Source organism: Haliotis rubra, unplaced genomic scaffold (assembly GCF_003918875.1).
Source record: "Haliotis rubra isolate DU_JTF1 unplaced genomic scaffold, ASM391887v1 Scf737, whole genome shotgun sequence".
Classification (NCBI taxonomy): Eukaryota; Metazoa; Mollusca; class Gastropoda; order Lepetellida; family Haliotidae; genus Haliotis; species Haliotis rubra.
In genome coordinates this window covers 106,564-129,628 of record NW_025767454.1, presented here as the reverse complement: position 1 = coordinate 129,628, position 23,065 = coordinate 106,564, and the positions used below count along the sequence as shown (strand labels likewise).

Sequence of the window (23,065 nt, the reverse complement as noted above, 5' to 3'; positions counted from 1 at the left end):
AGGAGGCAGAGAAGTTGAGATGGGAAGGGGAGGAAGAGAGGTTAAAGAAGGAGTAGGAGAAAGGACAGATAGGGGAAACAAGTTGTAAGAAAAAGAGGGAGAGGGAAAGGGAGAGGAAGTGAGTGAGTGAGTGAGTGAGTGAGGTGGATGGGGAACCAGATGGAGAATGAAAGAGAAAAGAGGGAAGGGTGAATGTGGTCATATGGCCTATGAAACTTACGACACATACTAACTACTTATTGGTTACCAAGGAACACAACACTTCCTCAGCTGTATATTTTACTGAATACCAGTATTGTAAAGTTAATCTGGCCCATTTCTTGTCATTTCTGATTTCCCTTTCTTTTCATAAACTAGCCTTTGTGAGGTAATTCACCACAGTTAAGATCAATCCCAACGAGTACACATAATTCTCCAGTCAGTGTAAGATATATAAATGCTTGCTTACACAAATCCCCAAACACACATACCACATGCAGCAACATGTCCTATCTACCATGGCAACTGAACACATTACAGGTAGACCAGTCACACATCCTCTTCGGATCACCTCCATCAAGCATCTACCATTATATGAAGTACTGGCCATATCCTCATGACTGAATGTACTTTGGGCTGACCATCAGGAGAAAAGCATCAGACACTATCTCTTCTGGCTCAGAAACCATACAAAGAAACAAACATGAGATACAACAATATTTCTTGCCCTGGAATCCCTACAAGGAAACGACCATGAATTACAACCAAAGATCTGGCCTGTAGCATGAGCTATTTAGACTATTAGACTATTGCTAAGAAACAACACATAGAGAAAAACAGGTCAAATACTGATATTCTTCTTTGTTACCATGAGTGAGTGAGTGAGTGAGTTTAGTTTTACGCTGCACTCAGCAATATTCCAGGTATATGGCGGCGGTCTATAAATAATCGAGTCTGGACCAGAAAATCTAGTGATCAACAGCATGAGCATCGATCTGCGCAATTGGGAACTGATGACATGTGTCAACCATGTGAGCGAGCCTGACCACCTGATCCTGTTAGTCGCCTCTTACGACAAGCATGGGTTACTGAAGATCAATATTCTAATCCGGACCTTCACGGGTCTTGTTACCATGAAAAGTTACATAGATATCAAGAATTATGAGTGCATTATGCACCTTCTTATATCTGTGAGACAATATTGTGATAGTAACAAGAGCAGTAAACATCATTTGAAATTAGTCCATTAATTCAAAATCCTGGTCAACAAGACACTGCAATAAATGACATGCTTTGTCCATGTGCCATAACATATATTCTGAGCTGACATCAGGTTGCACATTAACATCAAATGCAAGAACTGCACCACTTCAGGTTTAACAGTACTTGCAGCTGATGAAATGTTTGTCATCATCTACACTGTCAGTATAACAATACTTGCAGCTGATGAAATATTTGTCATCATCTACACTGTCTGTTTAACAATACTTGCAACTGATGAAATGTTGTCATCATCTACACTGTCAGTATAGCAATACTTGCAGCTGATGAAATATTTATCATCATCTACACTGTCTGTTTAACAATACTTGCAGCTGATGAAATGTTGTCATCATCTACACTGTCAGTACAGCAATACTTGCTGCTGATGAAATATTTGTCATCATCTACACTGTCTGTTTAACAATACTTGCAGCTGTTGCAATGTTGTGTCTGTCTGTGTCTTTATTACATGTACTTAGCAATCTGTTCCAAACATTCAACCATGCTTTTGGTTAAAATGTTAACCAATCCAATTACTGTACTTTCAGGACTGTAATACGTAGTGAAGTCACAAACTGTCAAAAGCATCAGCAAGCAGGTTGATCTGTATGCAGAATGAGTCTTCCTTGTGGACGATCTGTAAACTAATGTTATTCCCTCATTGTGCTAGAGACCAAAGGTTGAGCAAGTCTTCCTTGGTAGTGTCAGGGGATATGTAAACCAATTAAGTCTTCCTTGGTAGCACAAGAGAGAATGAATGTTGATTAAGTCTTTCTTGGCAGAGTCAGGGATATGTAAACCGATGAAGTCTTCCTTGGTAGTGTCAGGGGGATATGTAAACCAATTAAGTCTTCCTTGGCAGAGTCAGGGGATATGTAAACCGATCAAGTATTCCTTGGTAGTGTCAGGGGATATGTAAACCGATCAAGTCTTCCTTGGTAGTGTCAGGGATATGTAAACCGATCAAGTCTTCCTTGGCAGAGTCAGGGGATATGTAAACCGATCAAGTCTTCCTTGGTAGTGTCAGGGATATGTAAACCCGATCAAGTCTTCCTTGGTAGTGTCAGGGGATATGTAAACCGATCAAGTCTTCCTTGGCAGAGTCAGGGGATATGTAAACCGATCAAGTCTTCCTTGGCAGAGTCAGGGATATGTAAACCGATCAAGTCTTCCTTGGTAGTGTCAGGGATATGTAAACCGATCAAGTCAAGTCTTCCTTGGTAGTGTCAGGGGATATGTAAACCGATCAAGTCTTCCTTGGTAGTGTCAGGGGATATGTAAACCGATCAAGTCTTCCTTTGTTGAGTTAAAGGATCAGTTAGGAGGATGAGTCTTCCTTGGTAGTGTCAGAGGGTCTGTATGCAGACTGGGTCTTCCTTGGTAGTGTCAGAGGGTCTGTATGCAGACTGGGTCTTCCTTAGTAGTGTCAGAGGGTCTGTATGCAGACTGGGTCTTCCTTGGTAGTGTCAGAGGGTCTGTATGCAGACTGGGTCTTCTTTGGGTAGTGTCAGAGGGTCTGTATGCAGACTGGGTCTTCCTTAGTAGTGTCAGAGGGGTCTGTATGCAGACTGGGTCTTCCTTGGTAGTGTCAGAGGGTCTGTATGCAGACTGGGTCTTCCTTAGTAGTGTCAGAGGGTCTGTATGCAGACTGGGTCTTCCTTGGCTGTGTCAGAGGGTCTGTATGCAGACTGGGTCTTCCTTAGGTAATGTCAGAGGGTCTGTATGCAGTCTGGGTCTTCCTTGGTAGTGTTAAGATGATATGTTTGTTGGTTGTGTTCAGTACCTCAAACCCATGTGGAAGTGTCATGACCAAGTCGATACCGAATAATATCGATACCAAGTCTGTTTTGGTGATGTTTACAGTTCCAGTTTAGTTTGCCTCAATATTACCAAGATCAAGTTTCCTTCATCAAACTGAACTAATAATTATCCACATGGTGATCCGTGAATGTTTTTATGTTAATCAATAATGTTGAATCTTTCTTTCAGCACAAATCAAATAAGATATTTCATATTCACCATATTCAACAGTACCATGCAACATGTTCCACATAACATATGTCGATATAAGGCTACAGGGAATGTAAACATAGGTCTGAGGTACAACGCTAAAATGTCAAATATTCTCCCACAATGTACAATCATGTTTAGTTACTTCAAACTTGAAGAAGAGACAAAAGCATCTTCAAGATAGGTCAGAGAGAAATTGAAGCACAATGGCAGCTATGTTTTCGTATAACAAACACCTAGTTTAATATTTTTGCATCACTCTGATACTTCAGAATGATGAGAGTCTCAGCAACAATCGCTTTCCAACTGTGAGTAATTGTGTGAGACAAACGTTCATGGTAGTTGTTATTTTCTTTACTTGGTTTACAGAACAGCAGGCCAAAATATCCAAACTGGACAACAAATAAAAATGAAGACAGTCCTTTCTTCATGCCATTTCAAAAGAGAAAATAGACATGTACCTCAATGTGGAAAGGAAGTAACTCTGACTTGTCATGCAAAGAAACAAATTAAACTTCAAGTTGCTGTCATCCTTATCACTATACTTATTCAAACATTTTAATGCAACATTTACACCCATAAATGTTTTCAAACAAAGATATTTCTGTAAACAAGGTAAAGAAAGTAGTAATGGTGGAGAGATGTACTCACAGATTTCCCTATTTCCTGGTGTGTTTTAAAGTTGAAGTGAGTCCTCTCAGGGGTGTTGTTGACAGAGACTCCATACTGGGGCTCCACCCAACACTCAGTCACGATCTGGAGTTCCCCATCAGCTTCCGTTGTTTCCATCTCATCCATGTCTTCCTCGGACACACTGTGAGTGAGAGAATTAGGGTTAACTCTATGGATAGTACTTCTATCACAACATGGGATGCTCGAGTGATGCCGGTCTTGGACATTTACCATTTTGGTAAGCGCCATGAGTACGATGAGCACTGATACATGGCTGGGACACCTGGGATCACACTCAGGAAGAAACGGTGATTTGAACTCACATTTAGTTGCTGCACCTCAGTCCACTGAGCCACCTTAGCCACACTGAGCTCACAATACTGGTACCTCACCTCAAACGTTTCTACTCATGGTGAAACTATACAGCAAGGTCACGATACATATGCTACATAGGTCACAATACAATACATACTGCAAAACGCCTTGACCATGATATTTCTGAGCAGCTTCCAAAGGAAAAGCTAGTGTTAAACACGTGTCTGTAGTGTCTGTTTTTAACTAGTGAACTTCAAACGCTATTAGAATACATTTTGCGATATTCGACCAACAAAACAATGCTTCATTGGGGGAGGAGATGTGTAGCATGTCATTGCTGTTTTCCTGGCTAAAAGGACAGACCTGCTGTAAGTGCTACAACCAAGTGCAAGCAGCCCAGCAGTGTCATTACTAAATCAGTCAGATCGCAGCATCAGAAATGTGTGAACGATGCCCCATGCTGCTGCAGTCAGCAATATACGAGCTATCACAAATACATGTACAGTTAGTCGGGACCAGGCAGAGTCGGATGTCTAAGGTGGGGACCATTCAAGCCCTTCATTCACCTCTGTGAACACCTGAGCTCCATTTTTGTCTACTTCATGCAAAGGAGGACTGCTTTGATATCTCCAAGAGGTCAAAGGAAATGTCTCCTTAATCCTACCTTCTTCAAAATCCTTTAAATCTCTAGGTTTTGAACAGTCCCAGACAAGTTTTACTTCGGAGTTCTGTTCTGTTTAAACTCAAGCCAGGAAAACTCTGACCATAGGCAAAAATAGCATTGAGTTTTACGCGATTAATCCATGATTGTGTTCATTTGGGGTATGTGCTTAATTCATGATTGTGGGATTACAGTCATGTGCTTAAATAATGTTTGTGTGCATTACAGTCATGTGCTTAGTTCATTATTGGGGAATTATGGGCATGTGCTTAATTCATGATTGGGGTATTATGGACATGTGCTTAATTCATGATGGACATTATGAGGCATGTGCTTAATTCATGATTTCGGGCATTATGGGCATGTGCTTAATTCATGGTTGGGCATTATGAGGAATGTGCTTAATTCATGATTGGGGCAATTATGGGGCATGTGCTTAAATCATGATTGGACATGTGCTTAATCCATGATTGGCATTATGGGGTATGTGCTTAATCCATGATTGTGTTCATTATAGGCATGTGCTTAATTAATGTTTGTGTGCATTATAGTCATGTGCTTAATTCATGATTGTGGGCATTGTGGGCATGTGCTTAATTCATTATTGGGGGCATTATGCCCAAATTCGGCAGCAAGTACATACCTGTCTCTGGTGGTCTTGTTATGAGGAGGGAAGATTATATACTGGATGAGACAGGAGTCTGGCTCATTGTTCGATGCGTCACTCTCATCTGCTTCCAGATCTCGGAGGTCCTACAACAAGTGGCATGTTCCCTTAGTCGCATACAAACACATATCACCGCTATATAGAATATTTTTCAAAACAGATTTAAAACCTATCTATGATGCATTCAAAATACAAGCAAACATAAATCAGTTTTATTTATTCTGAGCAAGTTTCAGCTGAATCCACATCCTGAAGTCACTTGTCAAAAGCTCAAAAATGGCTCGTAAGTTGCCTGTCAACATCCTCCATACGGCTAAACCATTAGCTTGTCAACATCCTCCATATGGCTTAACCATTAGCCTGTCAACATCCTACATACGACTTAACCATTAGCTTGTCAACATCCTCCATACGACTTAACCATTAGCTTGTCAACATCCTCCATACAGCTTAACCATTAGCTTGTCAACATCCTACATACGACAACCATTAGCTTGTCAACATCATCATCCATACGACTTAACCATTAGCTTGTCAACATCCTCCATACGACAACCATTAGCTTGTCAACATCCTCCATACGACTTAACCATTAGCTTGTCAACATCCTACATACGACTTAACCATTAGCTTGTCAACATCCTACATACGACAACCATTAGCTTGTCAACATCCTCCATACGACTTAACCATTAGCTTGTCAACATCCTCCATACAGCTTAACCATTAGCTTGTCAACATCCTATACCTGTCAATAGCCTATACTGAGCTGTCCATAGCCTCATTATACCTTGTCTATAGTCTTTTGATGACAATTCAATATCCTACATACAGCTTGTCAGTCTTCTTTCTATTACACCTAAGTATGAACACATCACTCCCATCATGAATGGAACTGTCTTTACACTGAACTTTTCCAACCTATTCCACCCTTCCTTCCTACTCTCAAAACCTCTTCCATCAAACATTTGACTAACCTTTTATCCCTAGCTGTGCTATAAGCATGATATTGAGCAGGGAAAAGTTCAAAACAAACTGATTATTATCATCATTACTATTAAATGTCTTCTCAACAGGTTGTACATCTTGCATGAGTTTTTATAACATGTTTTTATGAACATATTTATTCATTACATTATCATTTACAATTTACATCTTGCATCAACACAGCTTGTCAATACTGACATGGTTCTTAATAGTGTGACTACTTAATAATAATAATAATAATAATAATTCATTTATATAGCGACTAGTATCCATCTGACTAGTTGCTCACTGGACGCTGTAATCAGAATCTGATTATTATTACCCCGGATAACCCAAGCTGAGTGTTAGCCACTAGAAGGTTATAGCAGTATGACTTTATCCCACCGGGTACCCATTTTCTGCTGGGTGAACAGAGGCAATTTTGAACAAACTCACTTGCCTGAGGTGAGACCACATGTATCACATGTGCTTCGTTGTTGGGCAGGACTGAAGTCCTGGGAACTCTCAGGAGTCAAGCTGCCAACAACGGTCACCCGTCCAAGCTCGACATTGCTTAACTTCAACTGATTCATGACCTGAGCTCTACGCACAGGACCACACACAGCCACAAACCACACACTGCCACACTTCTCACCTTCATATCAACTTCAAGAATCATGTTGACAATCCCTGCTTTGGTAAGCGCAAAATGAAATCCCTCCTGAAGACGAATCCTATTAAGAAACCAGAAACAACACTTACTAAATGGTATCTAAGTTGTTAAGATGAGCAAGGAAGATAATCTTGTGGTTATACAACTTCTTTACTTTAATACTGACTACCACTATTGTAACGAGCCTGGTAATGGTGTAAGTATCTACACAGAAATATCACACCAATTGTATTAAAGGAGTTGTATGTTTACAGAGTTATCTCCCTTGCTCACTTATTACATTGCATGGCATGATACAAATACTTCTCTTTACACTGACATATTAACATTTGAATGTGTCATGTAAGTGCCCAAAATATCCCTATAATTAGCATTAAAACAAACACACACTTCATGCAAATTCAGAGTTTGTGCACAAATTACAAAAGTAATCATGATGACAAAATGCATGTATACTATATTCAAGAAAGTATAACAAGAATGTATTAAAACTTCCTTAAGACACAGACGACACAGAAACCTAACAAACTTGGAGTATTTGTCACTGTATTTACTAACTTAGCTAGAGTCATGAGTACTCTGCCAATTGCAGGGAGGCTGATGGGCGTGACAGCATTCTGGCGAACGGTCCAGATCCAGCGCTGGTGGTGGAGATAGCAAGACAGAGTGTTGAACATGCTGGCAGCAGACTTCATGGAGTTGGCCATTGGCGCCAATAAGTAGAAGCTTGGGACATCTTTTGTTGGGTCCTCTAGAATGGTCATGTCAACTGGCTGACGTTCATATCTGAAAAGTAAAGAAGCGGAGGAAGTGAGAAAACTGCTTCCCTCCTTTGGTAAGCGCAAAATGAAATCCCTCCTGAAGATGAATCCTATTAAGAAAACCAAAACAACACTTATTAAATGGCATTTCAGTTGTTAAGATGAGCAAGGAAGATAATTGTATGGCTTAACAACTTCTTTACTATATAACAGCACTACAAATTGTATCATGCCTATTGTTAAGAAAGTCATATTTATGACACAGAAACACAACTGTAATAATATATTGATCATATAATGTCATCCTGAAAATTATCAAGTTTAAAATGTAATTCCTTTTAATTAAATAGCTTTAGAAACCCTGTACAAATATAACATGGGAACCAACCAAAATATCCTACAGTATCTTGTTCCATCTTTGTTCTGAATAACACCCACACATCCGGACACACCTACATAAACTTACTGGGAACATTAGACAATACACTTGACTGGAAACTACAGCAGGTAGTTTATTACATTACTTTCTATCAGTGTGTGAGTTTAGTTTTACGCTGCACTCAGCAATATTCCAGCTGTATGGCAGCGCTCTGTAAATAATCGAGTCTGGACCAGACAATCCAGTGATCAACAGCAGGAGTATCGATCTGCGCGATGACATGTGTCAACCAAGTCAGCGAGTCTGACCACCTGATCCCGTTAGTCGCGCCTCTTACGACAAGCATGGGTTACTGAAGGCTCAGTCTATCCCGGACCTTCTTTCTATCACTTGAAATATGCATTTTAAAGATACAATGCATACTTGGGGACAATGACATCACATGATTTAGTTTCTCACTCACTGTCCTATATCCATCCTCGATAATCTCCAGGGTATAACTTCCGATAAATCTCCACTAGTACCCTGGATGCATCTACGGCTCGGCCCAATTATTGTATTACCTCCCTTTGTTGGCTTTTTATCCAATCAGCCGTCTCTGCCGGGAAGTTGAGCATACCAATCACAAGGCTTCTATCATAACTCACTTTCTAACCAATTAAACTTGGCAACACAATTGTTGCAGAGGTACCCAGAAAGACGTCAAAGGAGTTCTACCTTCGGGGGCTGTGGCTGACATCTTTGCTGACATTAGCAAGATCAGTTGTAACGGCTTATCTGACTGGCTACTGTGAGAAGGCAGATCCAGCAAAGGGAGGTAATAAAATTATCAGACCCAGCTGTAGATGCACTAATGCTAAGGGGGTGATGTACTAATGCTAAGGGAGGACAGGGGGAAGGGAAGGAAAGACAACTCCTACACTTGTTCACATTGTGAAACAAAATGACAACTGTATATTGTTCTAAGCCATACTCCAGTATTTTCTATTCACTAGATTATGATGAATTTATATACTCTAAGACTGAATTAGAGCTTATACAACTGAACCCACCCTCAACAGAGATGAAGGATAGTACATTCCCAATGCCTACCATCACTTGATAAAGTAACCAATAATATTTATTGTGTACATTATCTGTTTCAATTCAACTATGTACATCAACCCCAACCATTGTATAAACATTCACCTGGCTTCCTATCAGTTGTATAAGCTCTAATTCAGTCCTTGTATGTCACCCTACTGGCTTCCTACCAACTTACTCAATCTTTTAAACAAGCATTGTACATCAACCTAATTTATTGTATAAACATCAACCCAATTTATTGTATAAACAACTCATTCCCTATCTACTGTTATAACAACTCATGTATATATTTGCTCAATTTGGTACTCATGTATCACTTGCTTGACAACGACATTAGAATCTATGTCGGAACGTCGCCTCCACAGAATAAAACAAGTTGTATTTCCATGATAATTCTTTACAGTCTGTGGTTTACAAAAGAGATTAGATAAGTTGGTTACATACTGTGACCAATAGAAACTTAAAATGAATGTAACCAAGAGTAAAATAATTGTGTTTAGAAAAGGTGGCAGATTAAAGAAATGTGAAAAGTTCTTTTTTAATAATGATACCTGAGAAATTGTCCCATCATACAAGTATCTTGGGGTTCATCTGTCAAGCTCAGGCTCATGGTATATCACCCTAAAAGTTTTGGCCGAACAGGCATGGAAAGTTCTATCTATACTTACATCCTCAATACCTAACTTTTCTAACCTACCTGTACATGTCTTGTTTCAAATATTTGATGTGAAAATTCTACCAATTCTGCTAAACGGCAGTGAAGTATGGGGCTTTATGTTATGAATATTCACAACAAATTTTGTAAACAAGTTCTTTGTCTTCCAAGAAATACCCCAAATATCTTTGTCCGTGCTGAACTTGGTAGACACTAGTGGTGTATCGATTCATCGATAGTATCAATGTTTGCATCGTCAACTACACGATATGAGTGCATCGATACAAAACACATGTAGGCAATATATCACAATATTTATATCGCAAGGGTCCAAGATACATCGATGTATCGCCACAAGAGATGATATATCCCGATACTACTTAAATACTACATAAAGTTGTAAGGAGTATTGCATTAGGATTAGGAAGGGAGTCTCTTTGAAATACTTCTAAATTTTAAAAGCAAACTGAACCTTATAGGAATTTGTGTCTGCCATCTTTGTTACATGAACAAAGGAGTTGTTGTATCAGTGAAAGAATGTGAACATTTTTCATCTCTTTGAACTGTAAAAGAAACATGTTTTAGTTGTTTGACAAATAACACCATTTATTAACAACTATGAACGATTTCTTAGCTTTGTTAAGAAAGAGAAGATAAAATTTAGAAAGCATACTTAAGAGCTTTTTTCAGTGATTCTGGTATAAATTACATTGAATTGTCTGTGAAAGCATTGGTGCAGAAACACAACTTTCCAAGGGAAACCTAGATCAAGGTATACTAAATATGTTTGATTGTACTTTCCTAAGCATTAAATGCTGAAACTTTATTGCATGAACAGTCTTTTAAGTGTGTGTGAATGTAACACATGTTCCGCTGTATAACAAATAAAGATTCAATCATTGTTTCTATCATACATGTCGTGTTTTTCGAATTCTAAAGTATCGGGATACGTATCATATCGCCATTACTGTATCGCAATGATAATCGTCTCGCAGGTTCCTTGCCAATACTTTCATGATATATCGTCTCGCCTCATTAAACTGGTATCATGATATATCGTCTCGCCTCTTAGGCCATGATACACAGCTCTAGTAGACACTCATTAAAGGTAAATATGTATTGTAAAATTATTAAATATTGGACTAGATTGATCTCCCAAGATGATAATGTCACCTTGAGGAATGCATTGCAGAGAAAGGACGCCAATGTTGGGCATTGAATGTGAAAAATATTTTAAACCATAATTTGGAAATGTTTGGTTTTATCAGAATGTGGGAAATATCACTGTTTTCATGTCTATATTCAAACAAAGATGTATTGACCACGAAAACTAGTTATGAGTTTTACATCAGCCATATCAAGACTAAAGTATTTTATATTGCTGTAAGTAAATTCCGAAGGTTCAGTCATATATCGATGATTGAATATGGTAGACGCCTTGGTCTTGAGTGAAGTGATCGCTTGTGTCCTTTCTGTATCATTCCAACTGTTGAAAATGAATATCATTTCTGTCTTGAGTGTCCATTTTACAATGGTATTAGAGAAAATACAATTCCCAAATATTACTATAATCTCCCATCACATGAGAAGCTGTCTCAACTGTTCATGTCAAGGAATATAATTGTCATTAATGATCTGGGAAAATATTTATATGTAGCTCTTGAGATATGTAATACGTTTTGGGGATTGTGATATCTCTATATCCTGATGTGTATCCTTCTCCGTAGCATCCATGTTAATTGTTATATAGGCTCTTTATATATACTTTATAGCTTTATAAACTGTGCGCATGGTACAACATGTATAATGGGCCTGTGGCCCCTTTACTGAAATAAAGGTATCTGGTTGAGAATGTGACCAGACAAAACTACTGTCAATAAATCTCATCTGCAGTGATTGGTTATCTGGGTCTGTGGCTTTCTTTTTGAAATTTTATCATTAAGTTTAGCAAGCTGCATTGGCAATTGAATTTCCTATTGACCTTAGAAAAAGCGCCCTTCCAATGTGCTTCTTCAGTCACTCATGCTTTCTTCTGCTCTCTTTCCTGCTTGTTCTCAGTCTTCTTCTTTTCTCCCTATTTCTATCTTTCTCTTATATTTTGTCTCCCTCGAGCTCCAGACGCCTATATTATGCCCAGTTGGTCTTTCTCAGCCTTTTGTCATCCATCATTAACTCTCATTGATTTCTCTTCATGTCTAAAATTGACTCATTATATCGTCCTCTCTGTCACTTATCTAAACTGAATCACAGTATCCTTGCTTTCAAACAACAAATCCCACAATTTCTCCTTTTTTGTGCTAAACATACATGTTATACTATGTTAAAATGTAATGCATATCTGGCAGCCATGTTTAAAGATATATTGCATATCTGTGAGCATTGTTTAGAGACATAGCAAAGATCTATCAGGTAGCGTTTAGTTTCAAGTCTTTGTCATTTCAAAGGAGCTGTACGAAATGTAAAAGCTAATGACAGACAAAAAGATGGACAGACAACAGGCGACAACACAAGCTAAAAAATCAGAATAGCTGAATATAGTAAAGAAGTCATGATACTGAAATAATTCGTCTAAACAGTCTTTCATCACAGTTATTTACAACAGCAATATTCAAGGACACATGCAGTAGAGAGAAGCACATTAAACAAGCTACCTGATGAGTATTTTCTCGGCAGGCTTTGTGAGGATGGTTCCACAGTGTATATCCGACCAGTCTCGTAACAATGGAGGCTTCTTCACATGGACTTTGGCAGCATCTGGTTTCAATCGGGGAAGCTTCTTCCTCTTGTCAACATCCTGTGTTCCTCGCTGAGGGAAGCGGAGATCCTTGATCGACTTGAGGAGGCTGGAGACGACATCATTGCGTACCTGGCTCGGTGTTCCGCCTAGGAAAGCAAGTCTGAGGACCATCAGCGGAGCTTTGTGAGTCACACGCAGGACACAGAAGAAGGAGGGTGGCTTGTCCTGATCCCTTTTAAAATAATCAAAACAAATTGTTAAAGAAGACAAAGTCATCAATATCCCCCTCAATGGCAAAACACTCTTCATGAATATGCCTATTAGTTATGATCATGTCAAATGTTTTGGTGTGTATATGGCAAAGTGAAAGGAGAGGTTCATAAGTTCTGCTCCAGAAAGGAGCACTATTCAGAATTCAAAAACTACCAAAAGGCACCAGGAAGACCTATATATGGGCCAAGTTTGGTGAATAAATAATGAACAGTTTTGAAGTTCTACTCCGGAAAAAAGCACAACCCCCAATTTCTGTCAAAGTCAAACTTGTTGCCATGGAAATGCAAAAAAATTTTTTTTCAGAATTCCAAAACTAACAAAAGGCACCAGTACATCACCGGATCTATCTATGTGCCAACTTTGGTGAAGAAGTTGGTTTTGAAGTTGTGCTCCGGAAAAGACGAATGTGCACAGACGGATGCATGCTCAGACATAGCGCATTTTAATACCCTCGCAAAACACGTTGCGGGAGATAACAAATAGATCACACAAGATTTTAGGATTAAGGAAAGCCATTTTTCTTGACAAAAAAAGAACAGTTCACCCTAAGAAACATTAGCCTTTGAATCTGGACTGCTGGTGAAAATATCACGACAGCTGGAATGAGTTACACACTGTGATGTATGGACATATGGTATGTGTTCTCATTGTTTCTTCATGATTCAAAAACCCAGAAGATGATACGTGCATAATCTACAGGGATATATAGGGCAGATACAAAAATATAGGGCATCTATATGAACAGCCCACATCCATATATATGGGCCACCTTAAATTTACAGGGCATCTCAAGATACACAGGACACCTATATTATATAAAGTGCATCGCATAGATACTAAGGCTGTAACGATTCACTCGCATATTCGCTGAATCGAACCGTAGCCCTTCATGAATTCAATTCATTATTCGTGGTCACCAGAACCGAATGTTAACGAATATTTACGATTTTTTTAAGGGAGCATGTTTTACATGAACCCTTATGTCCTTTCCAAAGTGAGATATGCAAGAATGGAACATGTACTAGCATTGCAGTAGTGCAAGTCATGTTAGTTTGCCAAGACTGCACATAGTACTGTCGATTATAACTATTACATACCAAATTTGAGTGTCATAAGATCACTGGTTATTGCTGTGACAAATAACACTGTCAACATGGCCGTTCCATAAAGTGCATCAATCACTTAACTACAATATTGTATTCGTGAATAATTATTTGTATTCATTACCCAAAATTCACGATACGTATCATATTCGACACATAGTGTATTCGTTGCAGCCCTAATAGATACACAGGGTATTGCATAGATATACAGGGCATTTTATAGATATACAGGGCATCTTATAGATATACATGACACTGCATAGATACACAGGGCATCTTATAGATATACATGGCATCTCATAGATATACAGGGCATCTTATAGATATACAGGGCATTGCATAGATATACAGGGCATCTTATAGATATAAAGGGCATCTCATAGATATACAGGGCACCGCATAGATATACAGGGCACATCATAGATATATAGGACATCTCATCGATATACAGGGCATCTCATAGATAAACAGGGCATCTCTCGACATACACTGCATAAGGGCATGTCTAGATGCTAAGGGCATCTCTGGGGTAATGAACATCTGTAGATGTATAGATACACAGGGCATCTCTATTCATAGAGATATTCAGGGCATCTATAGATAAAAAGGACATCTCCAAATATTGATATTCAGTGCATCGCTAGAGACACGTAGACATACAGGATGTCTCTGGATGAGCAGAGCACACTGACCTAAACAGCAGTTTGATGTAGGAGTGGTTCTCCATCAGGACGAAGGTGGCCCACTCACGCAGGTGGATGTTGAGGGACGTAAGGGCCTGTCGACACTGGATCACGTTGAAGCGACCACTCGCGTTGGGGACATGCAGGTATTTAGGCAGTGGCATGTCGTGCTCCAACACTAAACCAATTCTGTGGGTGTGCATCCATTTCTGCCTGAAATTGTCATGACAGGTCAACAAGACAATAAATATAGCTATTGTCGAATCAAAGGTTTTCGAACGTCACATTTTCAGGACTGCAGTGTTTACTCTCACTGTGACATGGCATGTTGCCTCAGACGGACATTGTAAATACTTCTCTGATGGCTTGCGTTTAGGATGAAGTTGTTGTTAGTATGTTGGTGACATGTTTTATAATTTGGTCATGTGATAATTGAGATCAAAAAGTATGTTCTTAAGTGCATATCGTGATGATATACACATACCTTCAGCCATTAATTCATATGAATACTAGAGAATGAGCCAATGTTGCTGTATATCACAGTTAGCTAGACCCCAGTTATATCAGGGTGGCTGGTCAGCAATGGAATCTTCATTCACAAACAAGTGGCTGGTAGATTGGCAAAGATTGACAGCCAGGTTGTCAGAATACCCGTACATATGAACTTATTAAATGTCAAACTGTGAAAATCCTTGTTGCAGTTTATATGTTAAGAACTCCATAAACACAACAACATGTTTAAGTAATTAATATAAGGCCAGACCAATTATATTTCTTGTTTTACGGTTTTTTTGTCCTCAGAAAACCTAAAGGCAGGAGAGAAAAAAATAAAAAATAAAAATCACCAGTCAAAGTAATATTCCTTTTAAATACTAAAAGTATTTTATGTTTGGTAATTTATGAAGTGTTTATGGGGCAAAAAACAATTTAAAAACATTTTCTTGCACATTTACATTTTTGGCCAATAAAAATATTAGAATTTATGTTTTGAGTGGGGAACATTAGGTCTACCTAATAACTTAACAGAATCATGAACACAACATACACTTGTAGACAACAATGTAGCCATTGCCATCACTCAGCGTACTGATGCAACACCAGCTCCACCCATCTTATTATCAGCCAATCAGGAGAGATTAGCATGTTAGTAGGTGTGGCTTAGATATCATTTTGGTTGAGGGAAAGATAAATGTGCAAAATGTTTATTGGTTGGCAAATTAAATGGCAAAGAATCACTTGCAATATATTTATAAAAAATATAAAAAGCTATAGGCCTTCTCTCCTTTCAGAATTACACTTTTTAAGAGAGCAAATTTCAGAGTATATCCATGAAATGAAGAGACAAGTGATAGTAGGTGTGTACAAGAGTTGAGACTGTGAGCAATAGAGCAGAGGTAAGGTGAGGTGCAAAGGGGTTTAACGTCATACTGAAGAATACTTCTCTCTTATGATGACGTGCATGCATGTGTATGTGTGGCTGCTTGTACTAGCCCAGACTTAAACTGTTTTTATAGTGCTAGCCCACTGAGATACCATGCCGCAGTGAAGCATGAATACCTCACTCAGACACATTATATTGACTCTGAGCCGACCAGTCCTTGTTTTACCCATTAATGCCAAGCGCCAGGCAGGGAACAAAAAGTACCATATTTTAATGTTTTTTTGGTATGACATGGCTGGGGATCGAACCTGAGGCCTTACGCTCTCCGGGCGGACGCTCTAACCACTACACCACGGAGGCGGTCTCAAAAGAGGAGAGGGATTTAAGGAGATGATGTGAATGTGTGTTGAAGGAAACGTGGATGCAGACAGAGGATCATGGGTGTGTATGTGAAATCTTGTTACCAGATGTTGGTGTCCAGGAGAATCACAGGCTTCCAAAATGAGGCGAACTGAGTGAGTGTGGCATCCCTGAAACACACACATAGATATTGACATCTCGACCCTGAAGTATTCACCTATTCAATAACAACACACCTTTATCAAACTGTGCTAAATAATATCGTTTTCTGTATCTGCTGGTCACTCAAATGGAGGCATCCATTGCAGTGTGTAACACCGTGACAAATACTCTACTCCTGATACACATTCTCAGACACCTGTAGGTCGACTTCTTTGCCTGTAGCTGTGCATTCAGCAGGGGGATGTGAAGACTAAGGTCAACTTACTTTGCCTGTAGCTGAGCATTCAGCAGGGGGATGTGAAGACCAAGGTCGGCTTACTTTGCCTGTAGCTGAGCATTCAGCAGGGGGATGTGAAGACCAAGGTCGACCTGTAGCTGACTTCAGCAGGGGGATGTGAAGACCAAGGTCGACTGGCTGAGCATTCAGCAGGGGATGTGGAAGACCAAGGCTATTCCACTTGTCTGTAGCTGAGCATTCAGGGGATGTGAAGACCAAGGCCTGCCTGGAGCTGAGTGTTGAGTAGGGGCACATGAAGACCAAGGCACTTTGCCTGTAGCTGAGTGTTGAGCAGGGGTGATGTGGAGGCCTGGTCAGCTGCCTGGTAGAACAGTGGCACCCCATTTCTGATGCTCTCCGGTACAGTGTAGTATACCGAGGTTGTTGAGAAGGACTGGAGATGGGACAGCAGTTGATCTGTCTCTCGCAGTCTGAAATATTTCATGTTCTTAGTACGGGATGCAAATATGGCAATGAATAATACATTATAGATCTTCTTCATTCACAGGCACAACATCAAAGTCTCTAATCAACAAAACCTGTGTCCTGGGCTCTTTGCATTCTTAATTTCTTATTAACGTTTAACATGTAGTTAACACTACAGGCAAGGTTTCAGAAGATGCACAAAAATTGTTTACTTGATATCTGCCAAAATAATCCCATTAGTAATTTTGAGGAGGTAACATAATTTGATGCAAACGTTTTCATAAGTACCAATAGATCCTACAACAAAATCTAAGGTATTGTTAAAGAGATGCAATTTTTCAATTTGATATTTTTCCTTGAAAAAATCTCAAGAACGATATGTTTTTGTTATCTCACATAACAAAATGACCTCCCATATGACACTAAATGTTAGGGGTGACTATCGAGGAGGAAACAACTATTGCGATTTGACTCATTTGAAGTCATTTCCTCAATAAATGTATAGTTTATATGAAATAAAACAAGTTGAAGTAGTTTCAGCCTCTTTTAATAGCTGACAAGAGACTTGAAACCCAGATCAAGTAAACGGTTTACTTGAGTAAACATAAACTCAATGAAGCTGCGAATCTGCACCCAAACACCCTTTATTTTGCGCTGCGCATTTATCAACTTAACTGAATTACTAAATTATCGATACTATCAATAGTTTTGTGTTTCTATAATATATTAATTGCTATCTGAGACTCAACAATTGCAATGCATCGATAGTTTGATGCATCGTTACAGCCCTCCTAAATGTGGTTCAGATCTCTAACAGAACAAAGTGAGTCATGATGACTCCCTGTGATCAATGGCAAGGTGAAAGGCACCTGGATCTGATTCAGGACCTGATTCTCAACCTACCTTTGCAGTATGTGCCAAAACTTCCTGATGTTGAATGTTCTGTAGGCGTTCTTGGCACTCTGTCTGGCACAGGTAATCTCATGGAGGAACTCATACTCCCCCTCCAGGCAAATCTCAACATACGTCTGCTGCCTGGAGAGCACCAACACAAATACCATATGTCAGCTTCAAGGAGACTTGTATCATCTTAAGACACTAATTGTCTCAATTTGTAATTAAGATGGAAAACAATCCTTTAAAAGTTCAACATTAAAGTGAGCGTAGACATAACATTGCTCATCTCTTGGACATTTTGGTCACAGTGGTGTGAGTGACCACATACACTTAGCCACAAACAACAAAAGAGAAGCAGATAGTTGGTGGCTGGGCAGTAAGCTTGGTGAGTGAGGAGGGGAGTGAGTGAGAGGAGTGAGGAGTGAGGAGTGAGTGAGTGAGGAGGAGTGAGGAGGAGTGAGTGAGTGAGTGAGTGAGTGAGTGGGAGGAGTGAGTGAGTGAGTGAGTGAGGAGTGAGGAGGAGTGAGGAGGAGTGAGGAGTGAGTGAGGAGTGAGTGAGTGAGGAGGAGTGAGGAGTGAGTGAGTGAGTGAGGAGTGAGTGAGTGAGTGAGTGAGTGAGGAGGAGGAGTGAGTGAGTGGAGTGAGTGAGTGAGTGAGGAGGAGGAGGAGGAGGAGTGAGTGAGTGAGTGAGTGAGTGAGTGAGGAGTGAGTGAGTGAGTGAGTGAGTGAGTGAGTGAGTGAGGTTTTATGCCGCACTCAGCAATATTCCGGCTATATGGCGGCCGTCTGTAAATAATTGAGTCTGGACCAGACAATCCAGTGATCATCAATCTGCGCAGTTGGGAACAGATGACATGTGTCAACTAAGCCACCGAGCCTGACCACCCGATCCCGTTAGTCGCCTCTTACGACAAGCATGGGTTACTGAAGGTTCATTCTAACCCGGACCTTCACGGGTGAGTAAGCTTGGTAGTAAGTGGTGGGGTGGGGTGTGGGGATGATAGCTGGTGGGTGACCTTGGTGGTTTGTGTGGGAACTGATAGGAGACGGGTTGGTGGTGTAGTGCTAGGTTGTTATGGTGGTTGGAAAGTCAAGTTGTGGTGGGTGGTAGGAGGTGGAATGTGGGGTTGATAGCTGGTGGGTGAGCTTGGAAAGATAAGTGGTTATGGTGGATGAGCTGGGGTGACCATGGTGTGGAGTGTTAGCCTGTGGAGGAGCCAGATAGTAGACCTGTGGTGGAGCCAGATGGCGTGTTGGTGGGGTAGCTATACCATGGTTGGTTTCAATGAAACATTCAGCATTATGCTCTCAGGACCACCTGCAAATCTGAAACCATCATGTTTACCTCCCAAATCCCATCTGTGAGTGCTTACTTTTTGGGTCTAAAGGCCATGATGAAACAGCAGAGTACTCGATCCGGACATAGTCACGCCAAGGTAGAACCATCTTCACATCTATCTGAGTTCCACCTGGCACAGTAAAGAATAATATCATGTATTCTGAGATTCACCTGGTACAGAAAAGAACAATATCATGGATTCTGAGCTCCACCAGGTACAGTAAAAAACAATATCATGGATTCTATCTGAGTTCCACCAGGTACAGTAAAGAACAATATCATGGATTGTGCATGTGGTACACACGTCAGTTGTCAGAGTGTGTGGGTTTAACTGAGGCAGGATCCAAGTCTTGGATGTTTTCCACGTATGTAAAACCCAGGCAGAACTCGGAGACCAAGGATCAAAATCAGGGCAAACATGGGATTCAAACTCATGATCTGATGATCCTTGAACACCTAAGGGGCACAACTGCTACAGTACCTCAGGACCCAGAAACCATTTTAGGCACTTCATTGAAATACAACACTGCAAGTGATAAAAATCCTTATAATACCTTCTAACAATACTCTGGTATCACCCTTCACCTCTATTCTTTAACACAACTTACACACTGTGTATCTGGAGCCACCCAATACCCTTAAACTGTAACACACTGTGACATAACTGACACCAGGTGTCGCTACTGCTGCTCTTTACCTCAAGGTGCACCCAGTCCCATTGAGGCCACCCTGAATTGTAAAGAACTGTAAAGACACCCAGTGTCTCTGGGGCCACCCCATACCCTTGAACTAAAGTGCTGTAACACAAGACACCCAGTGCCTTGGGGCAGTCATACATTGTTTTAAACATATTTTATTCACAGAGAAAAGGATTAGAAACAAGTTCTCCAACTTACAAGCGACTCCTTGGTATGTACATAGGTAATTTAGATTTCCGCAACTAAAGATGACAGATAGTGGACAAGAAAGTAGTATAAGTAAAAAAGAGATAGAGCTTATACAGAATAATATCACTATGCAATACTAATCGTTTTGTCTCACTAATGAACGATTGCACTAACTTAAATACAAATGTATTTTCACATGATGATAGGTTTGCACTTCCTTCTAACAAAAGTTTAAGATCAACTGAAATACCTGCTGAAGAACAAATGTGCTTAACAGATAACATGAAGTTTAGTCATACCTTTCGTGATAGCAACATCCTTGATAGTGTAGCCCTCTCGGAGTCGAACAGACAACACACTGGCTATATTGGCCATGACATTCTTCTCTAAATGTTTCTTCCGCAATATGTCTGCCATTGCACTTCGACCCTCAAGTGGATGAGCGTACAATTGTCTGCAACATCAACCATCAACACTGGATCACACGTAAGGTGAAGAGCGAGTGAGTGAGTGAGTGTGGTTTACGCCGCTTTTAGCAATATTCCAGCAATTTCACGGTGGGGGACACCAGAAATGGGCTTCACACATTGTACCCATGTTGGGAATCGAACCCGGGTCTTCAGGGTGACGAGCGAACGCTTTAACCACTAGGCTACCCCACAGCCCCACATAAGGTGAAGAACAAGTGTCTTGCTGGTATGAAATAATTTCACACTTTCACTGGGAGAGACAAATACTTTCTACTGGTAACTAACTGGCAATATATTCAGGACACTGATATTTGCAACAAATCAATTTGACTATGGAGACTAAAATGGTGATGGAATAGGGCTGGTATTGGCATACAATCTGCGATACGATACATCATGATGCTAAAATTTTAGTCACGACGATATATTGCCAAAGTATCGTCCACTGAAGCTGCGATACGATACGAATCCCGAAATAATATTTAATTCTAACACCAACTATAGAACACCTGAATATCATGATAATTAAGTTTATACACAGACTTTGTGAAAGATAATAACATGTGAGCTATGTCGGACACAGTTCTTGACACAAGAATTTCCAAGAAAACGTTTACTTATGAAGGGAAAATAAGTAAGCAAATATTTTAATCATCAAACAAAAGTAAGTCTTTTTTCTTGACAGATATCGCGATTTGTCAATATTCAAATTAAACATTGATGTATCGTTGCCCATTTGAAGCATCATATCGGGATATACGACAATGTAAAACTTTGTATCAATTCACTGTATCGGCGGCCCATGGATCGATGTATCGATGTGTATCGATGAATCGTCACACCACTATAATGGATAGATGCCCACAATATTCATCACTGGACTGTCTGGACAAAATGCTATATTTTAAGGTCCACTGTCAAACAGTGAGTTTTACGCCGCTTTTAGCAATATTCCAGTAATATCATGGCAGGGGACACCAGAAATGGGCTTCACACATTGTACCTATGTGGGGAATCGCACTACCAAATAGCTTGATGAAGTGGAAATTCAATATGAAGAAACAAAATTCTAACACAATCAGGTCTACAAGTTTCAAGTTTTCTTACTTCTGAATACTTGCAAAGGAATCAGGGATGGTTTGGTGGGTCAGTTCATATTTAAACCCTTCAAGTCCTTTCTGAAAGTTCCAGAAGTAGAGAGCTCGGTGGTACACATTGGCATCAAGGCTGTTGCACTGTTGCTGAAATGACATATAAAGGGACAGGTTTTGCTGAAACTGTCATCAAACCAAAATGGACTGAAACTCCAAGAACGATACATGACATCTTGCCAACATTTGGAACATATAACCAAACTTTGAACCACAATTTGACCAGAATAAGTCAGCTAGATCCAATAGAAAAACAGTATAATCGCTGTAAATTGTTATCAATAATATGCAGTGGATAAGGAAGAGGAAAAGGGCAGATTATAACCGAGCAGAACTTATGTTTATTACCTCAAAGTTTGTCGATTTTATTGGGCCAAAGAGGTCATTGACAATGGCCAATGAAAATAATGTCAAAAGTCTATAGTTAACAAAAAGGTGTTTAATGAATATATTTCACATACTTACCAGATCAGGAAAAGATGCGAAGTAGGCGCCAAATGTTGCCGTGGCGATGAACTGCATGAGTTCTGTGTGTGGCACATGGCCAAGCTGCTGGTGCAGGGAACAGCTGCCAACTTTTATGAAGGAACACGCCATGGTGCTGTTCCTCAACTGTGTGAGGAGAGACTCCAGGATGTTGGCGTCCGGCAGGCCCACCATCCCATCAGTCAGGATGATGATGCCTGGAAAAGAATGCAGTGTTACCATCAGGCAGTGTTACCATCAGGTAGTGTCACCATCAGGCAGTGTTACCATCAGGTAGTGTTACCATCAGGTAGTGTTACCTTTAGGGAGTGTTACCATCAGGCAGTGTTACGTTTAGGGACTGTTA

At 40.0% G+C, this 23,065-nt stretch overlaps 1 protein-coding gene across 1 annotated transcript in view; it reads right to left on the bottom strand.

Annotated features, from left to right (window-relative positions):
* Nucleotides 1–23,065, bottom strand: part of LOC124259785 (KICSTOR complex protein SZT2-like) — a 140,359-nt gene that overhangs the window by 99,576 nt on the left and 17,718 nt on the right. The window contains 13 exon segments of the mRNA XM_046693992.1: nucleotides 3,904–4,066; nucleotides 5,544–5,653; nucleotides 7,189–7,267; nucleotides 7,765–7,992; nucleotides 12,739–13,056; nucleotides 14,893–15,096; nucleotides 16,729–16,794; nucleotides 17,333–17,494; nucleotides 18,393–18,524; nucleotides 19,732–19,855; nucleotides 20,912–21,066; nucleotides 22,190–22,323; nucleotides 22,699–22,916. Of these exon segments, the coding sequence (XP_046549948.1) occupies nucleotides 3,904–4,066; nucleotides 5,544–5,653; nucleotides 7,189–7,267; nucleotides 7,765–7,992; nucleotides 12,739–13,056; nucleotides 14,893–15,096; nucleotides 16,729–16,794; nucleotides 17,333–17,494; nucleotides 18,393–18,524; nucleotides 19,732–19,855; nucleotides 20,912–21,066; nucleotides 22,190–22,323; nucleotides 22,699–22,916 (2,093 nt within the window).